This window comes from Periplaneta americana, chromosome 13 (assembly GCF_040183065.1).
Source record: "Periplaneta americana isolate PAMFEO1 chromosome 13, P.americana_PAMFEO1_priV1, whole genome shotgun sequence".
Lineage (NCBI taxonomy): Eukaryota > Metazoa > Arthropoda > Insecta > Blattodea > Blattidae > Periplaneta > Periplaneta americana.
Genome location: NC_091129.1, coordinates 81,919,674 through 81,947,629, shown reverse-complemented (window position 1 = coordinate 81,947,629; position 27,956 = coordinate 81,919,674). Strand labels below are relative to the sequence as shown.

General features: G+C 33.8%; 1 protein-coding gene across 1 annotated transcript in view; it reads right to left on the bottom strand.

The window, feature by feature from the left end:
• Positions 1-792: 792 nt before the first annotated feature.
• LOC138711635 (cell adhesion molecule DSCAML1-like) overlaps positions 793-27,956 on the bottom strand; it is a 719,252-nt gene continuing 692,088 nt past the window's right edge. Inside the window, exons 12-13 of the mRNA XM_069842766.1 lie at positions 16,270-16,356; positions 793-13,636 (exon numbers count right to left, since the gene is read on the bottom strand). Of these exons, the coding sequence (XP_069698867.1) occupies positions 13,467-13,636; positions 16,270-16,356 (257 nt within the window). The 3' untranslated portion in view covers positions 793-13,466. The remainder of the gene's footprint in view (positions 13,637-16,269; positions 16,357-27,956) is intronic.

Below are 27,956 nucleotides of genomic sequence, written 5' to 3'. Positions count from 1 at the left end.
AAATTAACATAATCATAAATTTTTTATGTTAATAAATAAAAAATAACTCTTCATACCTGGTAAAAGCTTGAGACTACTAATAAACATACGTATACAAATTTTTATTAAGTACTGACAAATAGTTTATGAGAAAATGTTAGATAAAAAAAAAGGGGGGGGGAAGAAGAAATTTGAATTCAAGTGTACAAATTGTCAACCGAAAGGAAATAATCCTAGTTACTTATACTGAATATCAATGAACTCTGCAGGGTCTGTTTCAGGATTGGTGAAAATTTTGTTTGTATCTGCTTTATTAATAGAGACGAGTCAATTTCTTTAGAGGTAAGGTAAAGTACACGGAACAGATGGCAATCTCTAACAACTGTCCTTACTATGCATAATATCCAAGGATTGAATCTCTAAAACAATAGCTTCTTAATGTTTCTATGAAAAGTATATTATTCAATAATATTTGTATTATCATTTCATTTAGGAGTTTAGGAACTGATATCCTAAATACGAAACTACGCTTTAGCGAGGGTTCGAAACCATCTTGGATGTATTACTTGATTGGGTTATTTCCGAGGTTTTCCCAGCTGTAAGATGAATGTCAGAGAATCTATAGTAAATCCTCTATCTCACTTCGTCAAAGTAGCATAACATATTTCTATCGTTATTTCCATTCACGCTAGGTAACCTTACATTTTATACAGTGTTGCTAAATAACCAAAGAGAAATAACACGGACGTAACTTAGGGATAGGGGCGAGCCTGGGTTCAAATTATAGATGGGAAAAGTTAATTGCTTGTGATATTTTTCTTTTTGTTTTTTTCAAGATGTTCCCTCAACCAATTGAAGCGGAATTTCTGGGAAAACATTCGCCGTTGGACGTAAATCTCATTTCATTATAATTTATTCACACGTAATTGCTATTATTACCATAGCCCGGCGTTAGTTTATCCTGGAGGGAGCTATATTCGTGCAAGAGTGCGACCGTTCGGCGACAAATATTATTCAAAAACAATAATCGAACGCAGGCTGGTGACACACGGAGGGCGAGTAGTGTTTGAAACTTGGGTACACAGTGAACCTTAGTGTAATCAGTCGTTGTGGGTTTGGGAATGCAGCTAGCTTGAGGGTTAGCGCAGTAGACTTCTAGGTCGCAGTGCTGAGTCTTAATCCCTTCACCCTGAAATTAAATTAAATTAAATTGAAACTGAGGGGTAGCGGGTTGGACTGCTGATATAAAATTGTGCTCGGACGTAGGTTTAAATCCCATTTGGGCTCTTTACCTGGGTTCGATTTTCAGAGATTTTCTTGAACTATTTTGCGAATATCAGCAATGACATGGTGAATTCGCATACTTATCTTACCAAATATAATCTGTCATCAATTCTACAGAACCCAGATAACATCGCAGTTGTTGTAGTATCGTTAAAGAGAGGTTGAAGATTGAAGTGACGAAAACTGACAGGTTACCATTTTAAAATTTATCTGGGAAATTGTTCAACCAACAATGACCATTTTTTTTTTAAATCTGTATATTTATGCCTTGCATATGCCACATGAATTCTATTCTGATTGGATGGATTGTTGAGGTGTAATGATGAGTGCATTTGAATTACTTTTTTTCGGTAACTCAAAACATTGGTTATTAATGTACTTTTTCTCAAAAGCTATCATGGGCAGAAGCGTGAATATTTTTTCTCACACGTTAGGAGACATATGTTACAAACTGAGGAACAGAAAATTTCAAATCTTCATCATCAAAAAAAAAAAAATGCAATTTTCAACATATCCAGTGGAATTTTTTTTTCTGAATGTTTAACTTGCAGTATGAATGAGTCTTAAGACGTATCAATATGATTATTCGTTACTTGGTTTAATACAGTAAAATAAGCATTGGTGTATAATTAGAATCAAATTGGATTTGTACTTTCTGAGAAAAAAAACACTAAAAGTTGCAAAACGAAGTTTTGAGAAAAACAATGATAAAGATACATTTTATTATTGGTGCTATGTAGTCTATCATTCTTGAAAACACGTCATTTAAAGGACGTAAATGATGGCTTTAATATAACAAATACAGGATGAACCGTAAGTAATATAATTAAATCAGGGTATTATTCTCTAAGATATTTCAAACAAAGCAGTTTAATACAATTTTGCTCGTTTCTGCTCCCTTTTCGAGATAAAAATTGTTTTATATGAAACATTTCATGGCTTGTTTTCGGAAAACTATTTATTTAATTCTCAATATGCTCAGTCAATTTAAGAGAGCAGTGCATTATGATAATAAATTATAGAACAAGTTATAGTTCTGTTCTTAAAATGTATAAAAATTTGATTCGAAAAAAATGTAACATTTTAAAATCCCATTTTATAAGAAAAATTACATTTGTTCGAATGAAATTTCTGCAAATTTAAAGGACAAAACTAAATTTCTTTCATTTATTTATCATCATAATACACCTTTCTCTTAAATGACTGAACATATTGGAAATTAAATCAATAGCTTTACTTAATTTAATTGAAAGTGAAAAAATATCATTATTGTTCGCTTCAGTCTTCAACATTCTCTTAAATAACAAAAATGACATATTTACACTTATATATATATATATATATATATATATATATATATATATATATATATATATATATATAAAAGCACATTTATCAAACATACCAAAATGTGACTACAGCTATGAGGACCGTTCCGCACCAGGACGCCCTGATTTAATCGCCATCAGCGATATTCTTACCAGTGTACGCGTTAATATGGAAAATCACGCATCTGTCGTATCTGACTTGATAGAATCGTCACTCCGGGCGCTAACTCTTCTGTAATTTGGATGCACCATACGTAACACTGATTGTTGCATGTGAGAAATGTGTTTATACAGACGAATCGGTTATTTAATGACGATCTGAAAGTAATACGTTGTTTGGCGATAGAAAGATCGTGTTTGGCAAGATGTCTTTAGTTTTTAAAACTTCGAAAAAATGCGAACTCGATAATCAGCCCGAGCGGGAATCGAACCCACGCCAAAGCTCCTATGTTACGTCACTATGCTGGACGACGAGAGGGCTTATAATTTGCAAAAAATAAATGCAAATGTTCTATTTTAGCATTTTGCACAGATTTAAATTTAAAATACCATTTTATAACTTTAAACAGATGCTTCGCCAGGTCATAAGTTGCGCAGAGACCGGCTGAAAGAGGACATTTACGAAATGAACTGGGAGTTTACTTTATTTACTATGAGTATTTAATTTTGTTAAATGAATATCGCTTTGCACACTTCACATAATATAGCTGGGGTTGTACACATTTCCAAGCAATAAAAATAATAATTAATAGCTTGAAAGCGCTCTGTATTACGAACAATTTACATTTAAAATTATGTTTGTAAATTACCAGGTATCTCACCTACATGTTTACATAAATTTTGAATCACTCCATATATGTGAGATACGATTGATTAATATACAGACTGAACAAAACTTCGCGCAGACCCTCCGTTACGCGATTCCTTGTAAAAAAAGTTAGTAAAAGTGACTCAACTTAATATGTTGTATGGAGTTCAGCTTTGAAATTATAAATCACTTTAAATTGGGTTATTGTCATATCCTTATTCGACGAACATCTTGTGGCTAAAACAGAACTTAAAATCGGACCTCGCCTATTTGAAGGCAGAAAGCAATTCACCGCACGGCTTTTCTACCAATAAGTCTCAAGAGTTGATATTGACTGTTGTAAGGCATGAAGTCTCTTCATTCGAACTTCAATAATTGTTGGATGGATTGTTTATACTGTACATCCCGCTTCGAACAATATAACACATTGGAATTACATCTGGCGATCGAGAGCTAATATGATGTCCCTTCACGTCCAATCCATTGTCATGGATGAGCCATATTGAACCATTGGTCTGGTAAAACTGATCTGGATAGAGAAACGCGTAATCTTCTGCTGCAATACAAGCTCGACTGTTACAGGCTCTCAAGTTAACAAAATATTACAGTGTTCAACTTTTGTATACTTCTTGATCGTTTGATTACATTTAAGATCTGCTCAGTACTGTGCGTTTTAAATACGTCTAATAATATCATAATAAACAAATAATACTGTTGAGATATTTGTTATCCCAACTTCAAGTGATTTATATCTCGAAAACTAAACGTCATAGGATATTGATTGACTTATTTACAGTATGAATGGTGAATGACGATCCAGAACTTCGTCCATCACTTTATCTAAAAGGTGTAGGGAGTATAAGTGCCATAATTTTAACTATGATTATTCATGTCATAAGGAAGAAAAAATGTCTTTACAATTTTTTTCTAATTGCAATATTTAACTAATTATTAAGTTTACAATATTAGACGTTTTGCCACGTTGCTGGATGGGGAGGAGAGAGTGTATAAGTACACAGTTCAGCTCAAGCGAGTAGAGACATACCGGTACAAAAAGATGATATGTTTTAATGCCGGAGCGGAACATGATAATATTGTTGTTTACATATAACGAGCAGCAAATACAAATTTTTAATCTCATTAATAGAACATTATGGTAAATTTACATTTTATGTAACAATATTACTTCATTTTTTATTGTACGTCTAAAAAATAAACAATATTGGTTTTCTGCACAAAATCACAAGAGCTTTGTTTCTAATGGAACATTTTAATGTCGTCCGCTTCCGTAAAGCAGTATCATTTTTAAACAAATTTCAGTTGTGTGATTTTCGAAATGGAGTAAGAGACTCCTAGTTTCTAAAAATCGTTGAGAAACTGCTACAAAAATTCGCTGATTAGGGAACCTTTTTTGAGGAAAACGTTGACGGGACATCCTTCTTGCCTCACGTGAATTACGACGACTTTCTCCATAAATTAATAACATATGATATCCCTAAATTGTAAATGACATTGTGAGTTGATTATCAAATACCCTGTGTTGAACTCTCATCCGCTCTGCAGTAGACCTATGGACATAGAGCTTGAACTCAGCTGACTCGTACGTACGTCTGTGCAGAGTACTGCCTGCTGAACACGTTGCCACTCCAGAATATTAACAAATTTAAGCATGCATTTTTATTCAATTTCACAAAAACGTAATATAACACAAATATTTATTTAAACTAATATTAACTCTTTGCTAGATATACCTACTGACATAATTGTTTTGGTAATTTTACTAACGATATAAGCAGTATAACGCAAATAAAATAAGATTTTTTTTCCTGGGAAAACTATCAAATTTTGACCTATGTTGCATGGACATTTTTTGATCCTGTAGACCGTCCCTGACGACTGTGAAAAGAACGACACTTATACCCCTTACACCCTGCATATTAATAAACTCTTTCTTAGGCGCACTATCGCCCACACTGGTCAACTATGGTTAGGTTCGCATGCCCCTAAATTAGCCTTTACAGCTGCATCTATATGGTTTAATTTTGCCATTCATGTACGCATGTAATCTGAGAAGAACACTGAAAGAATCAAGCTTAAAACGCGTGTTCAATTAAGATGCATGAAGATTTTGTGTCTACATGGTGCGCCGTTTTCAACGTTAACTTCACTACGTATATATATATATATTAATTAAAATTAAATATCAATCTTGCATGCATTGCTTGAATACGTAAAGATGAAAGAAAAGTTGAACTGTGTAGATGCGTCTTTAGCGAATGCTACGAATATGAAAATAGGAAGTACAGTAATGACAAGATATAGTTGACTGTATTAGGAAAATAGAACTTCAAGAGAAACTTTAACTGTGGCCATGTCCTCCAAAAATGCCATTAAGGGGTTTTCAATGAACAAAATCAGGCCTAACCGGAATACGAACCCGGATCGCTTGCGTGACAGACAGATAACAATCGACGTAGACGACGTAGGTATATATTGTCATAGGTTATGAGTTGCTTAATAATTTACATTTATTTTTAATAAAAAATCTAAAAGCAAATAGCATAGCCTAAGCGCGTATTTATGCTCAATCTGCAGATATAATAGCAGTAAACATATTAATGAATAATATAAGTAATTTTTTTGACCAAAATTATATTTAGTATAATAATATTCAGAATTTTGATCGTAACACCTCGTGTGTACATATGACGGAAATGAAACGCAATCTCCTAGCCCGCAAGTGGAATACAATAATATTATGTGAATAACGTGTTGCTAAAAAACCTAATGACGATGAAATAGCTGAATATCTGTGTCTGTAAACAAGATAAATGTAACGCAATATGTTATGAAACTCACGAACTCAGCACGGGATTTAGTACATTGTCCCACAGTCTAGTATATACAGTCACGAAGCTCAATACGTAGTAAATATGCATCCATAGATAGTTGCTATCCACTAGGATCGCTAATATCGCCTCATAACAGACAATGCGAAATAGTACCTGCACAGTCTATTGTTCCTAGCACCCTCAAAACTAAAGCTTCGTGACTATATATATTAGACTGTGGTTGTCTTATGTTCTGCTTCAGACCTCCCCTTGTGAGTAGGCAAACTCTCAAGCTCATGAACAACATGTTTCGAAGAAGAAACCACTGGGTAGCTCCGAAACGTTCGGAAGATTATATTTCAACATGCATTCAAAACATCTAAAAAAATACAGCTTATCTTAACCATTGTACTATCCTCAAAAAATTATAGAATTCTTTCAGAAATTAACGTACTATTTCTTTTTATGTTGTGTAAAATAATATTTCACGCTTGTATGAATATTGACAATTCAGTTATAATTTAATGTAAAAATTATGATAAATACAGTATGTAAATTTAATATACCATTTACATGTATTCAAAGAAAAATTATTCCAGATGCGTGAATTTGGGGTGTAGAATGCAAGTTTATTGTTGACATTTTATTTTCCTCTGACACACACAGTCGCAAACGATTATAATATTTTCTTTGAATTACAGTATTCCTGATATTACATTACTTTAAATTAACCTGGACACATGGAAAGTTTAATTTAAGATTTATCTTTTTTTTTTGGTATTATATGCATTTTGTGTCTCCCATAACACTGTAAATACCGTCGTTCTTGGACATCAGATTACTATAAAAAAAATCAGCTTTTATTTATGTAACTTAAAAATTACTGTAGTTACAAGACCTTGTATATGATGTAAACTTGTTTAAAAAACGAAGAATCTTAAAGTATCAGAACTCCTATAAATCACTTTAAAATTTAACACAAACACTTAAGATCTGTTGAAACTTTAGAACTAGTGGCATTGATTGTTTAGCAGAAAATATCCATGTACTGTATATTCTTACATTTCAAGGTTATTTACTTTAAAATTAAAAATGTATAATTCTAAAGTTAATTCAGTAATCTAGATAAGTATTTTACATATAATTCAATTCACCAATCTGTGAATATTCACTGCTGAAATGTTGTGTTAGTCTGATATAAATATTGTGACAGATATGAAAATAATTAGTACATGCTTTACCATAATTTTAGTATGCATTCATAGACCGCTTCTCTTAAGTATTATTTTTATATTAATCACATTATCTTCACATGCCATTTGAAGTTGATTTTCATTTGACTAGCTCCTGAATACAATTAATTATTCTTGTGATTAAAATTAAGCAATTTAAAAACACATACAAAAGTATTACAAAATTGTACATTACGAACAATTCTTTCTCATATGGAAATCAGATTTTCAAACAGGGAAATTGAATACAGTGGAAGCTCTTAAGTTCGACAGAAATAAAGTTTTACATCGTGTAATTTGACTGATTACGAAGGAGAATTAGACACTAAGAAATGGGTTTGCCATTTGAATGGAAATTGGTCCTGTGTTTTGTAGTTATACTTTTGTTAAAGGAAAACAGAATATTTTATTGATTAGGACATCCATATTTAATCACCGATTTTAGAATAATGAACTCTTTTTTTCTATTTGAGAATTGTGCCGTTTGTGAGACGGAACTGTCGAAACCCATTGTGGTATTAGAAGCGCATACACAAGCCTCGGGGCGGAAATTCAAGTACAGTACTGTATTCGTTGATGGATAACCAATAAGAATTTGTATTCATTTCACTTGCCACACCCACTACCCTTATTGGACTGAACTTTCAATTCTGTTTGTCGAACTTAGGAGAGTCCACTGTATTTATATTAATCACATTATCTTCATATGCCATTTGAAGTTTATTTTCATTTGACTAGCTGCTGAATATAATTCATTATTCTTGTGAATAAAATTAAACAATCTAAAAACACATACAAAAGTAATACAAAATTGTACATTACGAACAATTCTTTCTCATATGAAAATCAGATTTTCAGACAAGAAAATTTAATATTTGTTTTAAGAAATAACGTAACTTAAAAGAATTTTGTGTTCAATTAGACAGTTTTTTGTCAATGAAAATAACTATAACACTATGCCCTTCATGATTCATTGTACGTCCGTGCTGATCTTGTACATACTAGGCTATTACATGTCAAACTGCATGATATTTTGAGTAACTCCTTAAATGTACGATATTACCTTAACTTACGTAATTAGAAATTAGATACTTTTATATATATTTTAGAATGCAATACAAATTGTTAATTAAAACACAATTTATAAAATTTTAAACTTTGAATATCCATGTAGCCTAGTCAGTTCCATTTTATCTGAAACAAAACAACACAGTTATTGTAATAAAAAAATTGCCTTGCTTCTATGGCAATGAGAAACAATACATCGTTTGATTGCAAAATCAAATATTCAGTAATACTACGCTACCTGAATTGTTAAAGCTATCTTCCTGTGTATTATATCAAGAACAATTTAATCAGGCTTCCCGTAGTAAATTTTAACCATATCAAACATTTTTTTTTTCAACGCTTCACGTGGAAATACTAATTACATTGACCTGTTAACCCCCGGTGCTCTGTTTTGCTATACATGTTGGCAATATTCCGTTCCCCTATTGTCGTATGATCAGTCCAGTATACAGCTTTTTTAATCTTTTTGTAATGGTACATTACGATATCCAAGCCTTGGGCAGAGAACGTTTAAGCAATGGACAATGTACGACTATTACTTTGCACTTTGTTCATTGACCGAAAACATAACAGCACTAAAATGTATTCTAAATTCTCTTAATTTCCTTCGAGAATGTACCTTGCTCTAGAATTTAGTGGCCATGAACAAAGCTTTCAACGTACGGATAGATGCACAATGGAAACAAGATTAAATTGCTGATGCAAAAAGGTCAATAAATAAGATTCCAAATTGCAGTTCGTCCTATCGATCCGGGAACATAAATGACGCCGTAGGTTCGGCAAGGCTTTGTGTGTGAAATCAATTTTTTTTTTAAAGTTGCGGCTATTTTATAGAGACATCCCTGTGATCTCTTGTTTGAAAAAGGCGCTGTGTTAGGAATTTAAATATTTCGTGATGATTTAGAAACATTATGGACTTAAAATTTGCACGACATTATCACAAAATTCAGGTTCCAAGTAAAAAAATTATAATTCATGCGCCGGCTTACCTAAAGCAATATTTTTTGTTCAAATTTCTTTCTGATTCACAAATTCATTAACATTTCCCAATTTAAGTGATGGCGACGATAAATCCAAAAATAAATTAACGAATTGAAGTGTTCCTTTGAAGTCTGTACGTCAGATGAACTGTTAATCGGTTTTTAAAACGCAAAGCAATGTAAAAGTGATGTTGGCTAAAGAATTGAAATTTTGAGGATAATTTTCATGATTGTGATGATAATTGACCACAACGAAGAATAAGAAGAAGAAGAAGAATAAGAAGAAGATGATGATGACGACGACGACCACGACGGCGATTGATTATCGCCGGCGAGCAGGATGGGAATGTCGTGAGATTAAAAGAGAAATAAAGACACACAAAGAAAATAAGAGGAATACAAGAAAAATAAGAGAGATACATAAAATTTTGAGGAAAATGTAGTGCAGTACAACACCACTTAGTCAGTTTCGAATGGAGAAGATTAACAAATGCAGTTTAAAGTCTCTACAGGGAATCTAACATAGTTGTAAAAATCGAAACTAAAAGCGATCATTATCACCACCAGCAGCGCGACTATCACCATCACTACCACCACCACCACTACCATCACCACTACCATCATTAATCATCATCATCATAATCGTCATCATCATCATCATAATCATCATCGCATATCGTGAACCCATTTCTAAGTTGTCATGACTGCAGAGCCAAAATACAAAACTTCACTTTAAATATCTACGTTCGTTTTGTTTTTAACAATAGAAAATTCGATCACTCAACGCCATCACTTAAATTGTGATCCACTTGAAGAAACAAGATTTTTCATTTCCTTGTTATGACTAGGCCTATATAAAATCATCTACATCTCAGCTGACATGCTGATAACTTAACCGAAAATATCTTTATGAATGAGACATAATTTTTATTCTAGATTATTCAGTGAGAAGTTTTATGCACAAAACGATTTTGAGAGCATTTGCTACTATTCGTTTTATATTACCTCTATCATCGTGCTTCTTTTCTGACCATTCACACATGAATGGATAATGATAGCAAGAAATAATCTGTAAAGAAAGAATTGCAAGTATACAATTATACAGTAACATAGACTATAAAACTATGTTGCTGATGAAAATTATGATTAAAAAGTAACTTCGTCTCATGGATGCTTACGAAATGGGTTCGAGGTTCAAATTCAGAATTACTTCGTAGAAGAATAGGCTATGAAATATACCTTCAGTGTTAGTAGCAAAGAGTATTTATTGAAATGATAAATATAGATATTGGTATCATTATAAACATTACGTAGAAGTAGGTAATAAATACCCGACACAAAATAGACATCTAATAGCAGAAATGAATTACTGCAGATGAGCCAGTAAATACAGTAAATATTGATTATTGTTAAAGAGAATATAATATTTTTTTTTGTAATAAGAAAGAAATGTCAATATACAGAATTTTATTAATCAGCTGGATACCTTCATTTTTGCGTTCGTTCGTTCGCTCGCTCGTTCGTCCGTCGGTCCGTTCGTTCGTAAGTTAATTTATTCATTCATTCTTTTCAATATAATTTAATTCATTCGTTCAGCTATTCACTAATTCTTTCGCCATTAGATATTGAAAATAGGGAAAGTTTTCAAGGTAGGAAGGTAGATAGTCGATAGAGGGTATATAGTAGTACAAGTAGTGAAGATAAAAGAAGCAGACAACACATGCCGTTGAAAGTTGTATTTGAAATTCTAGTTATAAGGTTATGGGAAACCCGAATACAGAGATGTGGTGGCGACCCTGAACTAAATAGGAGTTGTACAAATAAATATCATATAAATTCTCACCCAATTAGTTTCTAAGACGTATTTATTTACTTATTAATCATCTTGTTCAGTTATTCATTAATTCAGTAGTTTAACTAGTAATTCATCGTCGATCCTTTGTTTTATTAAACCAAATATTAAGTCAAATGCTCCAATCATTAATTAATAGTTTTGTCTACAGTCTTAATGCGCAATCCCGCCAATCGTTAATCTTCTACAACATAAATTTCTAGATGTTTTCACCTTTCCGAGTTTCAATACTAAAACCTTCACATGGCGGGTTTCCCGACCGTGTAGTCAGTAGGCAACAGGATTTACAAGACAGGTGCAAGGGAAAACGCTCAGTTTAGTGGGAAGGAGATAATCCATGCGCATAAATCTCCAACATGGGTAATCGAACAACGGACATGCACTGTTATTTGAAATAACTGTGTCACGAAGATGAAGGAAATAGTGGAGTAAGAAAGAAACACATAATGAAAAATAGTGAGAAAAATTAAAAAAAAAAGAGAGAGAGAGAAAGAAGGTAGCAAGCAGGCAGAGATTGTCGACCGAAGCCATTCCGTACTCTAGATCTTCTGCAGTTATAAGTAACAGACAAGTAACTAAAGTAAAGTATAGAAGAAGAATTAAGTAAGAAAATATAAAGCGTGGGGATAAATAATTAATAAACGAGGTAAAAGATAAAGACGGAAGAGGAAAAGGAAAATATTGTGAATAAATTATGGCCGAAGGTGGTAAGAATAGAAGAAAAATAAGCATAGAATTGATAAATGAATAAAGAAGATGGAAAGACGAAGAAATAAATAAAAGCAAACTTCAGGAGACACTAAGGTAAATAAATTGGAAATGGGGAAAACAAAGAAGAGATAGATATTAAGAAATATATAAGAAAGAGAAATATAAAGTAGATGAAACACAGGAAATAGAAGAAATAAAATTGGGAAAGAGACAGATATAAAGTAGAGCAAAATGAGCATAGACAATATGAAATTAGAAATATAAAACATGAGAAAAGAAAGTGAAAAGAACTGAAGACGAAAGAAAAAAAATTACAAAGCAGTGTCTAGGTATAAACAAAAAATGAATGAATGAATGAAGAGAAAATTTCTAAGTTTGTTAATGTTAGTTTGACTGTAAGAGTGCAAGATATTTTTGTTGAAAATAAAGCCACAGTAATTTCATCCCGTATTCGAAGTTACATAAAGAATGAAGAGAACTTTACTATACAACTAACACAATAGGCTTTACTTCATCGTTGTACCGGTACCAGCTGACAACGATGATCCCGTGTGGCTGTATAGCGAAGCTTTGTCCACTCTATTTATGAATTCAAAATACTCGTTAAAATAAACTAACGGGAAATTTATGCTCTCTGGTAATTTTATAATTCTTGTTTCCATTGAACAACTTACCATAGCTACAATGGCAGTATCCAGAAAAGATTCCTAATGTTCTGCTTGGATATACTACGGGCTACATTTACTGAAAGGAATTGTTTCTTTTTTTAGGGAATATTAACCTTACTGTGCACTGCAGGATTCTTGTCTCTCAACAATACGCATGATGTAATATAGTTAATTTACAGTTTGTCACATTTCTTTCCCCTTTAAATTGAGCATACTTCTGTAAATCTTCCTCACTTATTTTGTTCCTTCCATCACTACTATAAACTTTTCACACCATGTTTTTTTTTAAGACTTCTACAAAGTTATGTTTTCGTGAAGCACATATCACTGCAATTTTGTATGTTTTGAAAAATGGTTTATGTTTTTTTGCACGAGATTTCTCTTCTCTCTACTGCAACTGCATATTAATATCGTTTGTTGGAACATAATAGGAGATAAGATCCATTTCATTCATGTCACTGCAATGGGCACGGTAACAAAAGAACTCCCACAGTAGTTTTTCTATCTTATTATTTTTTTCTCCCTTCATTTTTAAACACACACTCGCGATTACACATAATGGAAGTCGAGTATTTTAGATAGTATTGAATCATGAATTCACTGACACTTTTCCCCCTTTTGTCACCACTGGAAGCATGAGTTTCACATTCATCTTGTTATATCGTCGAACTGCCCCGACGATAAGCTGTGTTCGTATGCTGCTTGTGTAACCAAATTGTGGGTGATCAGCTGTAAGCATGGAACAGCATCGCACACGCTGGAATCCAGACGAAGTACCAGTGGTTGTCGTCTCTCTTGAGGGCTGAGGAAGGTCTAGAAGCTGAACTGTAAGGTCCAGGGGGTTGTCTGGCTGGATGGGGCCCAAGGGATGGCAAGGTGTAATCAGTGTCATAATCTGAAAGTAAAAATGTAATAAAACTGTTATAAGTAAAAACCAATACCAATTAGAAATGAAGCGTTCAGAGCCATAATGGGCCAAGCGCCATTTATTAAAAACTGAGGGTTAAAGTTACGTGAATGCAATAATTTAATGAAGATTGACATATCATTTAGTTTTATCGTGTATACTGTATATTACTTGCTATATGTTTCCAATGGATTATGGTAATAACTTCATTTTAACCCTTGTTTTCTACGGTTTTAGTAAATGGCGCTTGGTCCACTATGGTTCTGAACCCTTCAAATGATATTCTAAGTACGAATGAACTCCACCACGATCGTCTTACCAAGAGAAATTTGCAATGTCTTGTGAATTAAGTGACTACACAATTGAAACTTGGTACCGCTTACTATGAGTGCCGTATAAGTATGTTATGGAGTTTAATAAGTTAATAGGATGCTTTCTTTGAAGAGTATTTGAACATAAATACATGTATTTTTAATCGCCCAGTGAATGTGATTTAATTGGGAATTTGTAACATTTTTAAAGAGATTCGCAGGACGTTTGTTTGTGAGAGTTATATCCTTCAGCTAGCGTAGCGGAAGGTAAGAGTAATTTAATTAAACTTGTAGATTTTGTTGAAAGCCTAACAGGACACTGACTTTGAAGTTAATGTTTTATTTCAGCTAGTGTTATGGAAAGCGGTTACAGTACAAAATTATAATTTGTCAGGATATTAAAGAATGAATTGAAACGACAATGCTGTCTTTTTCTTCAATAGGAAACTATACAATTATTTAAAGGCGACTTAAAGGCAAATAGCTATTATGTCCTCGAGATAATTTTGTTTCGATAAGTAAATAATTTACAGAAATTTTGAATTTAATTTGGAATCTAAAAGAATACGTTCAGTAGCAAAAGAATGCTTCTTGGATTAGATTTCTGTAAAGTGGCACTATTCTGGTGTTTTAGTTTATTTATTCAGAGGTTTTACAGAATAATACTCCTTTTGGCTGAACGACACATTTCACTGAGAGGAAAGTGTTACCTTTGGCCAGAGTAGCGAAAAGTGATTTAAATTGGTTATCAGGTTTAATTTGCCAGGAATGTAACGGAACACTTGACGGCATGGAGAAATGCTTCTTTTGGCTCGCGAAGAGAAGATTATTTTCCAGTAGGATATTAGAACAGAGGTTTCGAGAATAATCAAATAAAAGATATAATTCAGAATGTTTAAGTTACTAGAGCTCAGAGCATCTTTGGTTGCTTAGTTGGCAGAGTGCTGGCTTTAGACCATTGCTCGGCAAAGATTACGTCATATAAAATACAGCCCGTACTACACAGCAAAGAGGAATGTAGGAGGGGGATACCCAAACTGCTTAACGTTGAATGAACAAGTAATTGTCTAAGGATGGGAGATCATGCCTTAACCCTCCACCCTGCTTGTGTATTAAAGGGTTGACTCGCGAGTCAAGAAATGCCGACCTATGCTTCAGATGACCGTGGACCTGAGTCAGAATCTCGAAGATGATAGGTTGTATTTGTATTGGTCAAGGTCAAGGTCTTGAAGATTTTTGTTGCGGTTGTTTTTCATTCCATCAATACCCTCCATAATTCCCTTTCCATTTTCATCTGCGTCTCGAAAAAACAGGGCATCCTCTTCACTTATCATACTTACGATTACATTTAAGATTTTTTGTTGATCGAGGCATACAACTGCTGCTACCGTTGAATTCGACACATAGTCTATTTCGTGTCCCCTCTTTATTTTTCCACGTGGATGCATCGGCGTTTTTTGCACTTTAAATTTCTGTGTTTCTTTAATAAATTCAATAATTTATTTTCGATCTCTGAGTTATTAGTAATTCTCTTTATTTCCGACATTTTATAACAAAACACGATCTGTACGTATTACTAACTACAACAATATTCAGTTTAATTACTTTTAACGAAATATTTATGATATACAGTGAAAACTTAAATTCTCGGTAATAGTTAAATTGACGAACATTTAACTTTTATTTATACTAATCCCGGCCCTTATGTCCTAAAATAAATTAAACCCACAATTTAATTGTGTCTCATTTTGTGTCATATAAATGTTTCTACTACAAAATAATATGTAGTGACGTATGTAATTCAAAATTACCGCTACATGCATATAAGAAACTTTATTCTTTGTATATTTTAAAACAGCAATAAGTTAGTCCTAAAAATAATACATATATTCATATGACGCCCGATCTTGGTAAGTACCCATGCCATAGTACTTGGTGTCGATTCTCAGAAAGAACTTCCAGAAACAAGACGCTGTGTACAGCGATGACGTTATTAGTTTTTAATACTTCATTCGATCTAAATTTTATTAGTAATAACTCTGAGACATCTGCACCTTTACGTACATCGTAAATGTATGTAAGATACGTAGATGCGTCGCAATATTATATTACAACAATGACTTTGTAAGGTGTTTTCAACCATACATTTTGGAAGTCAGTAAAGTATATTATATTGCAAATAGCCTTGGTGTAAACATGAATCAACACTTGAATCATAAAATCAATTGAATCACGTCTAACTCACGACTAATAAGAACACTTACGGGAGTAGACATGTTAAATGGAACTTTAATTTTCCGTTAACCTTACCTGACTCCCGCCATTCCTCCAGACCGAAGTCACTGAGGACTTGATTTTCCGATGTTCTGTCTTTCCAATTCTTCCCCCTTCCTCGTGCTGTAAATAGCAAGAACATATTTTATTATAACGGATTGGAATAGAAAGATGTATCTCAATAGTTCAGCGACATTTTTTATGAACGGTTCATAATTGACCTAGAAGTTACGTCCCTAAATAAATCACTTAGCTGTTATAGACTTTGTCCGTGTTGCATTACGAAAGAATTTCTGAGTTATACAAAGATGAAGATGTGACTAGTAGAGAGGTTCCGGTAGAAGAACTGAAAATTGTAGGGGAGAGTCGGTTAGTATCGGACAGCGGGTAATATCGGACAGTGAGTATATTTCATCTACCACACGATGATACCTGATTGACATGGTTACGTTTCTGTGATGTCGCATAGAGAAACGTAACCATGTCATTCAGGTACTACCATATGGTGGTAGATGAAAGAAACGCACTATCCGATATTACCCGATGTCCGATACTACCCGACTCTCCCTTAAGTTGATCCAAACCTCGTCTTTTTCGATGGATATGCTAACGAATAGTGTGGTGATAATAATGATGGTAATATTAATCCTTAAAAGCCTGAATTATTTTTCGTAAAGTTTTTCGTTTATTTCGTTATAGACAGATTAAATGGATGTAAATGAACACAAAAATGCTCTTATTTTCCATTGTTGAAGCGAATATGTGGAATTACAGCTTGTCACCATATGGTAACGCTAGGTTATTATGTTGTCAAATCTTAAAGAATGAGTTATTTCCTTATTATGACGTCTTACGTTCAATTTATTGAAATTAACTGAACTTTAACAGACAAATAATACATTCATCATTCATTCAGTGTTCCGACCAAAGTCAGAACTTCCACTGCAAACCCAGCATTCTCCAATCTTTTCTATTTTCTGCGTTCCTGTTTGTCTCCTCATATGATCCATATATCTTCATGTCGCCAATCATCTGGTATCTTCTTCTACTCCTACTCTTCTCTCGTTCATCATTCCTTCTAGTGCATCCATCAGTAGGCAGTTTCTTCTCAGCCAGTGACCCAACCAATTCCTTTTCCTCTTCCTGATCAGTTTCAGCATCATTCTTTCTTCACTTACTCTTTCCAACACAGCTTCATTTCTTATTGTATCTGTCCACTTCACACGTTCCATTCTTCTCCATGTCCACATTTCAAATGCTTTTATTCACTTCTCTTACTTCTTCGTAAAGCCCAAGTTTCTGCCCCACACAATACCACACACCATACAAATAATACAAAAAATACAAAAATAAGAAAATTAGTTTCACAATATATGAACAAAGATTCATAATTTGCTCGTTATAGGACACGTTAGTCTCCATCAGTGTGCTTTCACACATATATCAAAGTTTATAGAAAATCATAAATTGTCACATAAACTCGTATGAACAAAACACATTTTCCTAACATAATAGTTTACATTATTTTTGTGTGATTTTCACATATTAGTGTAGTAAGGTAAAACATTCTTATGATATGACAAAAACATGGGCTGCATAGATCTACATCAAATTTTGAGAACGCTGTATGCCAGAAGAGCATTCTCACCAGCACATCGTAGTCTTTTGTTTCCGAGTATCGGAATCACTAATGTTCCATTCCATCGTATCTTATATAATCAGGTGTACTGCGAGTGACGTCCAGAAAGTAAGTTTCCGCGGAACCGTTTGAAGAAAGAAAACACAATGTCATTGAAAGATTTATTGGAACAGATACAGCAATTGTTTAGCTATTTTTCAACATATTTCCCACCGGAACTGAGACATTTGTCATACCGTGGGATTACTTTTGTCCCTCGCAGAAATCTCCCGCCTGGAATCGGAACCTAAGTGTGACAGTCGTTTGCACCTCACTGTTGATCCTACGGTATGAAAAAGTCTGAATTCGAGTGAAAAATATGTTGAAATAAATAGCTCAACAATTCCTGTATCTGTTCGAATAAATCTTTCCATAAAATTGTATTTTATTTCTGCAAACGGCCTCAGGGAAGCTTACTTTCAGGACACTTCTCGTAGCTCCAATAACGCTGTATTTGGAAGTAGACGGTAATCCCTTGCCTTTGGGATGCTCCCGACTTCTTCAAATCTCCCATTTGAATTCTAATTCAGTCAATGGTGAGCCTGACCTTCTACTTGGCTGCCAAGCATTTTGTGTAACAACCATGTGAAAATGGACTAAAACAGTTTTTACATAGATAAAGCGATTTTTATAGAGAAAACCAAATTTGTCACACTTCTATCTAAAAGTCACTCTCTGGAGAAATCGATTGAAATGTTGTAACATACTGGTTCCAACTTATATTTCCCTGATGGTCACCATTTCCATACATTGCAATGTCGACGGTATCATTCTCTTTCTATCACAGATGACTCTTCAATTTCCTCTTCTTCTATAAAAAATATCGTCTGGTCCATCTATTCTGTCACTATTAACAAAAATAACCTCAGCTTCAGCACTCAGTTTCCTTCCACTTAGGTTGTTGAACATACCACCCTCTACATCTGGAGAGTTCTCGTCAGATACAAAATTGGGCTTCGGTGGCTTTATGTAGAATGCTCTAATTTTTCGTTTTCTAATTCCAAAGGTATCTTATGCACTTCCACGCGCCTGTTTGTAACATTCATTTTGTTACTTGTACTTTCTTGTAACTCCTGCGTCTTACTGTTAGTAGCAAGAGAGCACAAAGAATGAGTGACAACATATTAGCCTAGCGTTACCATATGGTAAAGTAAGAAACAATGTATTATATCCACAACAATGTTACGGATTATAATCCTTTGCTTGATGTACGCGTATACTCAATCAACAATAAGTAAAATACCACAGCAAACATTGCAATCAAGTTAATCAAAGTAACAAATAAATTATCTTATTTCTTGTTGCTCTCCAAAATTGCAGCTGAGAAAGCAATATCTAAATTGCGCAGTTACTCTTGCCCAACAGATATAATAAAGTTGTGATTTCATAATGTAATAAGAAAGAACCAATCATGTAGGATTGGTTCACAAAGAAAAAATCCAGTTTTATTCATTAAGGACGGGTGTGAAGCAAGTTGTATTGCTTTCTGCACTGCGTTACCATATGGTAACGCTAGGTTAAAATGGGTTAACGAATACGATGATGGTTATGACAATGAGAGTGTGAAGAAATATGATAATGGTAAAATTCTAAAAAAAAAATCTGCTCGTCCATTCACACGTTAAGCCAGTTCAAGCATTTCTTTCCGGCTCTACTCAAACAAACATTAGTTCAAACACTCGTAATGCCGCACTTTGATTATTGTGACGTGTTGTTCACTGCACCCAACTCTCGAACAAATTACAACGTGTTCATAACATGCGTATAAGATGTGTGAGCAATGTCTGACGATACGATCATATTTCACAGTTTTTCGAATATTTATCTTGGCTCCGTCTGAACGATCGCAGACCTTTCCATTCAAAATTCTGTGCACCTCAGTCCCAAGTTATATGTCGTCTCGTCTTGTGTATTTATGCTTCAATTATAACTTAAACTAAATAATCGAGCTTAGATCTCCGGCACATTGAATATACCTCATCGTAACACTTCCCGATACACTTTATCATTCACCGTTTCAATTTTTTGTCATTGAAACTCCCTACCTCATATCTGAAGGGGCTGTTAGACACTGACTACGTTCAAAACCCGGTTGTCAAATAGATCGCTTAGGCGCAATTCATGCAGAGAAGACGTAGGCTAGATGTCGGGCGGAGACATGACGCGGACGTGACGTGAGCAAAGTATACTGAAGAGTCAAAAATCCTTGCGACACTTCCGCGCCTCACAGCTTTCATAATGTCTTCTTCAGACGTTGAGGATGCTCTGGCTCTCATACAACTCGTTAATATACAAACACAGATAAGATTTTGTGTGCACCCTTTGTTGTTGAAAAAAGGGAGGATTTATGGTATATCCGGTGTGATGAAAGAATTTAAAATGTATCCTGACCGTTTCCAGAATTTTTATATAATGTCCCACCAATGTTTCTATACCATATTGCACAATCTCTTTGCAATATTGAATATTAAATTCAAAATCGTCGCGAATTTTCTTTTCGAGACAGATGCCACTTGTCGCTTTGAAGAGACACTCGTGACTCGAAAGAGACGAAGCGCTGGCTTCGGAGTAGCGTGGGTTTTGTGAGCAGTTTTTCGTGAAAAAATAGACATTCTCCAACGATTGTGAAATGAAGTAACTTTATCTGAGGTGTGTTGTTAAGAATCTTCATCACAAACATTTTGGCACTTTCTTACATCACTTTTTATTACAGAAACAAAATGTTATTAACTTTTAATATTAATTTATTCCAAGACCTACAATTATAATCTAGAAGAAATTTTTTCCCTCTGTACGTCGTAGGATATGATTTTTAAATTAGTGTAGATTTATTTATTTAGAAAATGTGTTCTTTTGTTGTGGTAATAAATAAGATTAATTTAAGTAGATTATGAGTGTTGTGGATATTTTGCACTGTCCTAATTTCAGAATCTATTCACTAATATTTTACACACAAGTTACATAAATAAATATTATTACTTCAATAAAATTGATATAGTTTTATAAAATTTGTATGGTTTAAGTATGAACCTTTGTGCAGTACAAACCTTTTCTTCTAAATGCTCTTCTAATTTGTTTGATAGTTAACGTTTCAATATTAATAAGATAGAAAGCACATAGCTTTGAAGGTTCTGATATGTTCATTTGTTTCATATATATATGGCGCCCTCTGTATCACACCAACCTGTTAAGAGCGCGTGTCCGTAATTGTCAAAGCGTATTTTCAACGACTGGCAGACTTTATGAGCTACAGATACAGAAAATTTATTGCGAAAGAAACCGCTAATTGTAATATAGCGTGCTGGCTTCATTTTATGAAGGATCAGAGATCAAACTCGTTCGCTGTCATTTTGTGCTGTAATGAAAATGAACGCATTTGTCAACTTTCAGAAATATATTTTCGTTTTGTATTCAATTTCCTTAACTACCAATATCTCATACCCATGATATTAAACGTCCCGCATTATGGGACCACACGATGTTATGTTACATATTATGGTTTTAGAAATAATATGGGAGTTAGGAAATAGTAGTGTTAGTAGACAAATATTAGTGCCTCAATTAGAATACGAACTCAGATTCGTCTCAATATTGTGTATAACATAGTAGTTTTCTTTATAACATTCTTAAGATTTGGCTTTTAAAACCATATATAGAAATCTGTAACAATGTGAAATATTATAAATAAATACATATAAATATTAGGTTTCATTCATTCAAAGGCAGGTCTTTCACTGCAAACCCATAATTCTCCAATTTTTCTTATTTTCTGCCTTTCTTTTAGTCTCAGCATACGATACATCTTAATGTCGTCTATCATCTATTACAGACGTGGGCGTTTAAAGAGATGCGCCGTACTACTCTGATTGCTGCAACACGCATCACCTGTTAACGTAATACTCAGCGGTGGATCGCGTGAAGTATTGAAACACGGAAAGTTAAGTAATTAAGCAGGACAAAAAGATACACAGTTTTCTACAAATGTTACTCTTCTTCGTCACGTAAATCAGCAAGTGTTTCAAAATTTGGAGTAATGTCAGACATTGCAATTGTGAGCTGATAGAATAAATTTTCGTCTGAAATGCGTGATCTTGATTTGGATTTTACAATGGCCAACTGAGAAAGAAACTGTTCACAAATAAAGGTTGAGCCAAACATGGAAGCAATTTTCATAACAAAACTCCGAAGATGTGAATATTTTTTACTTTGCAAAGTTGTTTAAGCTTATATACATCTAAACCAGCCATATTTGTGCACTTGCACTTGGGGTTTCGCGGCCAGACGCGCTAACCGTTACTGCACAGATGTGGACTACTATTATTATAAAAAATAAAATAAAAAAAATTGTTCCATTAAAACGAGTCTTTTCATAATGTCGCTCAACGTGCTAGTAAAATTTTGTAGCATAATAAGCACCTAACACTTTCCCCTTCTTCGCAACAAAAGAATTTATTTTCCCATTCTTTGTGGAAATAATATTTTTGGACTTTTTTACTTCAGGAGCTTCCTTAGAGAGCGACATTTTTTTAGTGAAATCCACTGCTGACTGCCAGTATAGTACTTCAACCGGTCGGACAGGTACCCCAGATAGGGGTGTGGAGGGAGGGAGATCACGTCCTTGCGTTCGACTCCGTTCGACATGTACTCCTGATGCCCACGTCTGATCTAATATCTTCTTCTACCCCGAACTTTTCTCCCTTACACCATTCTTTCCAGTTCTTCCTTTAGTGGGCAGTAGCCAATGACACAGCCAATTCCATTTTCTCTTCCTGATCAATTTCAACTTAATGAATTATATTCATTAAATCCACAATTAATTCAGAAATGTTCTAGATTAGAATTTCATAGAACTCTCGCTTTTTTGTCCTCTTATATGGCAACTAAATATGGATATTAGAATAAAGGAACATAAGTGGACTGGATTTTCGACCATACAAGAATAAGGATATTTTGAAAGAACTCAACTTTGAATCATTATGAGAAACATTTAAAAATATAAATCAAAATATTTTGCAATTCATTTTGCGTAATTTTCAGAAAAGTCCATAAATATGTTAGAAATTTATTTTTTCAGTCGTTGACTTTACTACTTTATATATTTTGTTAGGTGTTAACCTTTACATAATAAGTTGTGTGATGTATGAACGTTTTCGTTGAGCATTTCAACATCATCAGATACAAACTGTCATTTTACAATATCAATACTCTCAGTGTTATCTACACAATCTACACATACAATACATGTTTACTATCATATGTATTGTATGTGTAGATTGTGTAGATAACACTGAGAGTATTGATATTGTAAAATGACAGTTTGTATCTGATGATGTTGAAATGCTCAACGAAAACATTCATACATCACACAACTTATTATGTAAAGGTTAACACCTAACAAAATATATAAAGTAGTAAAGTCAACGACTGAAAAAATAAATTTCTAACATAAATCAAAATAGCTAGACCATGTATCCCAATTAGGAGAACACAGGATACCCAAGATCAGATTATGATAAATCTGGTTCCCGGGGCCAGATACGTCATAATGTCTCGTGTCTTCTTTTTCTCTTAGTGGATAATCACAAGTCGAAGCAGTGGCGAAATTTGAATAACCTGACAGTACGGTGGAAAAAAGAGCAGGGCATACTATAAAAAAGAATGCGGCGTGAATTATTTTGTTTTCAGATTAAGACAAGAGTATGTGTTGCGTTATTTGCAGTAAAATACTGTCCTTAATGAAACTACGTGGATATGGAGAAGAATGGAGCGTATCAAGTGAATAGACAGAATAAGAAATGAAGTTGTGTTGGAAAGAGTAGGTGAAGAAAGAATGATGCTGAAAATGATGAGAAAGAGGAAAAGGAATTGGTTGGGTCATTGGCTAAGTAGAAACTGCCTACTGAAGGATGCAATGGAAGGAATGGTGAACGGGAGAAATGTTCGGTGTAGAATAAGATATCAGATGATAGACGACATTAAGATAATTATGTGTATCATATGCGGAGAATAAGAGGAAGGCAGAAAATAGGAGAGATTTGAGAATGCTAGGTTTGCTTTGAAAGACCTGCCCATGAACAGAACACTCATGTATGTATGTATGTATGTATGTATGTATGTATGTATGTATGTATGTATGTATGTATGTATGTATGTATGTATGTATGTATGTATGTATGTGTGTATGTATGTATGTATGTAATGAAACTATATGGTAACGATGGGAGGCATTTTACTAGAAAACATGAATTTAAAAAAATCTAAAAAATCACAGAAATATTGTTAAATAGTTTAGGAACGTATTACTTCCTATTTCAATCAGTAGGTGTTTTTTAGTTTCGTTGAAAATAATTTTTAGAGGGTTACTTTTGTACCTGTTTACCTGTATACGAAAATCATAAGGACATTCTTTGATGTTAAATGAATAGAAGTGACAAGGAAATGAAATATTTTAATTTTCATACTACATCACACGAATCAAACGTTTTGAATCTATGTTGAGTTATAGGCTACTAGACTAAAGCGTACAGCATTTGCAGAGAAATCAGCTCTCTACAGAAACTGTCATTACTTTTATGCAGTTCATATGGAAAGACAACTTTGGAATGAAAATGTAAACAAGCAGTCAGAAACTTCATTCTGTTAGCGCTCTTTATATTTTTCATTCTCTCAACCTTATTTTCGTTATAATAGAGCGAGCTAAGTATGTACAATAAAAATAGTTCCATTCATAGTTTATTCAAAGAGAATTCAAATGTGTGTTGGTAAAACGAATGAGAAGACTGACGTCATGTATTCACTGAATATTGGAATTATGAATCCCGTGTAATTTTATTAATTTTTAATATAATTTGCTTCACAAGATATGTTTTTCTTTTTGCAGGTAAGTATTGATGTCATTCTGCTTGGAAGATATTTCACGAGATTTTCCAAGATAAATTCGACACCGATAAGTAAATATATTAATTATGACATCATTATTACTATCTTTATTATTAGATATTATTATTATTATTATCATTATTATTATTATTATTATTATTATTATTATTATTATTATTATTGATATTTCTAAGACTGATATAACTTTCCGAGGAAAATTTCTCATCTTAAATTCAGCTATATAACTAAAAAAATATTGAAATTAACCGAAAACATTTTGTTAATGGTAAGGGAGTATAATTTGATACCGAACATCATTTTCACTAGGATGTACTGTACATTTTCATATTACAATTAGCGTGTTGGGAAGTCGATAATTGCAGTAGCTTTGAATGATTTAAATTACAATGTATTTAAAGATAGCAGTTTTGAATCCAGGCAGTCCAGCCGTGATAAAAAGTAAAGCGGAAATAAATTAATATGAAAGAATAATGAATTTATTTTCTATTTCTAAAGTTTAACGAAATGTTCAATTTACATTTCATTTAATAAAAATAATTATTTATACATAATTGGATGTAACTAATAATGAGGGGAATAAAAATATGGATGTAGTTAATGTAAAATAGTCCAATTTCGAAGAAATTAACTGTGGCATTAAGTTCCAAATGAATCCAATTGTCTATAATAACATGTTGTTATTCATTAAAATATTTCAAATACGTGACTCATTGATATATTGGAGTGTGAATCGTTTCAAGTATCTCCAGGCACAACCCTCAGGTTACACTTAAAGAAGTTTATCTTACATTATATTGAGTCTCTATGGCGCCCGAATTTTCTTAGGGGCTGGGGACGTGGGATAGGGATTATGGAGTAGTTGACAAGAAGCCTCCGTCGTGTTAAATTTAAATGCGGGGAGCATAAATACAGAAATGAGAATAAACGTCAAATTTTATTTCAAATCCTAAACATCCTTACAGCCTCAACCATGCTCGCAATATGGAGTCACGAACAATGTACAGTAAATGTTTCACGTAATTATAGGGATTCATGAATTCTCTGTCACTTTTTTTGAGAGTAATTAAACCTTCTATGTTAATACTAACAATACTACTACTTTACATTCCATGAAGTGTTCCGTTAAATTCCTGGCACATTAAACCTGATAAACAAACCTTGAAAATGTATATATTGTCTGAAATTCTGATTATTAGTTTATATTAGAGGAGAAAAATTCTCTCCGGCGCCGGAGATCGAATCCGGGTCCTTGATTCTACGTACCAAGTGCTGTAACCACTGAGCTACGCCGAAGTTCAACCCACAGCACCGGATCGAATTCCCCTCCTCTAGTTTTTTTCCCTTTGTAGCCTGACTCCAAGTTCGACATATATATTGACATAATATATTAAGTCAACTGCCATTATACAAGGAGCGCTCTCAATTGAGAGACTTGGTGGCCGGGATTCCACAGCAATATGTACTGTTGGGCGAAGAATCTAAGTGAAAGGAAAAATACTAGAGGAGAGAGATTCGATCCGGTGCTGTGGATTGAACGTCGGCTTAGCTCAGTGGTTACAGCACTTGGTACGTAGAATCAAGGACCCGGATTCGATCTCCGGCGCCGGAGCGAATTTTTCTCCTCTAATAATTATTGTTACTGTAACAGATATATTCCGTAGAACCAAAAATTAATCTTTACGTAGCTCTGAAATTCTGTTACAACTGACTTTTATAAATTAGAAGTTATCCAAAGCAAATTTATATTATTATGTTTTCAAGAATTTCTGCCGAATTACTCTATAGTAGGCCTAGACGAAAAAAAACTCAATTGTGTTACTGCAGACTACCCCTTAATTCCCCATTTCACTTTCCCCAACAGAGACAGTAATGTTTCGTACCGATACGAGTACACAGGTAGACAAGCATAGCTGAGTGACGGATTGTAAAAGGCAGGCATCAAAGCTTTCGGCTCTCATAGTCATATAAAGTCCACCATTAATGCACACTGGCTGGATCTTGTTTGTTTCTAAAGCACAGTAAGCGAAAAAGACATGGGCGGGGGTATCTTCTCTCTTTTTCCCTTCCCTTTTATGCCTAGGGCTGCTTTATAGATTTTCTCGTAACTTTTTCCGACGCCTTAAACTATCTTGCTACATTTTCTTTTGTGACGCTAACTTCGCCCAAGAAGTACAGTCAAAATCTAAAATACCAATTCATTGTAAATATACATAGCGGAAAGAAATTAATGTGACATAACAAAAAAAAAAATTGTTTCCTATGTCTAAATTTTAACGAAATGTTCACTTTGAATTTAATTTAATAAAAAATAATTATTTATACATATTTGGATGTGATTAATAATACGAGGAATAAAAACGAGTCCAAAGACTATAACTGCAGTCTCCAATGAACTTACTGTGCCTTAGGGCTCCTATCTTAGGAATGGTTTTTTAAGTCCGAACGGTGGCACTCTTGTAGATATCGTGACTCATGTTTGTGATGTTATCTGTTCATTCGCCTTGTACGGTTCCCATTCTAGTTTATTCTACCTCCTGAAATCGTATTATTGTTTCCTCAGGCGGATGCCTTCTGCATGTGAGCAAATGTTGGGTAAAATTCGGCACTGGACCCAGGACCCATTTCGCTGAAATTATCACCTTCATCTCATTCAGATACTAAATAATTTTAGTAGCATCGTAAAATAACCGATTAAAAACATCTGTACACCAGTCACAATATTACATTACACCGGCACTGTTTAGAATAATATTATTGAAAATGATGATAATGCATATTGAAATGGAGTGTGAAGGTGCACTAACTGAGGGAAACTAAAGAATCACGAGTAATACCTTCAGGGACCTTAGTTTTGACCAATACAAAATACGACTCGGTCTTCAGCTGGGCAGAAATCCAAATCAACAGTAATAACAAGATGTTCTCTGCCAACTGAAATAACAAGGCGAGATTGTTTGCGTATTGACAACATTTTTACTTTTACTGTGAAGATTATAATTTGTATCATTTCGGTAGGGGCGGCTTGTGGCGGCGGGTGGACTTGCTTCCTTTATCCCCTCTGGAATTAATCCCATTCTAGCTTTGCCTTGCCAGTCTTATTAGGTACACAGTAGATGCCTTTCATGGAAATAATGAAACCACGTTA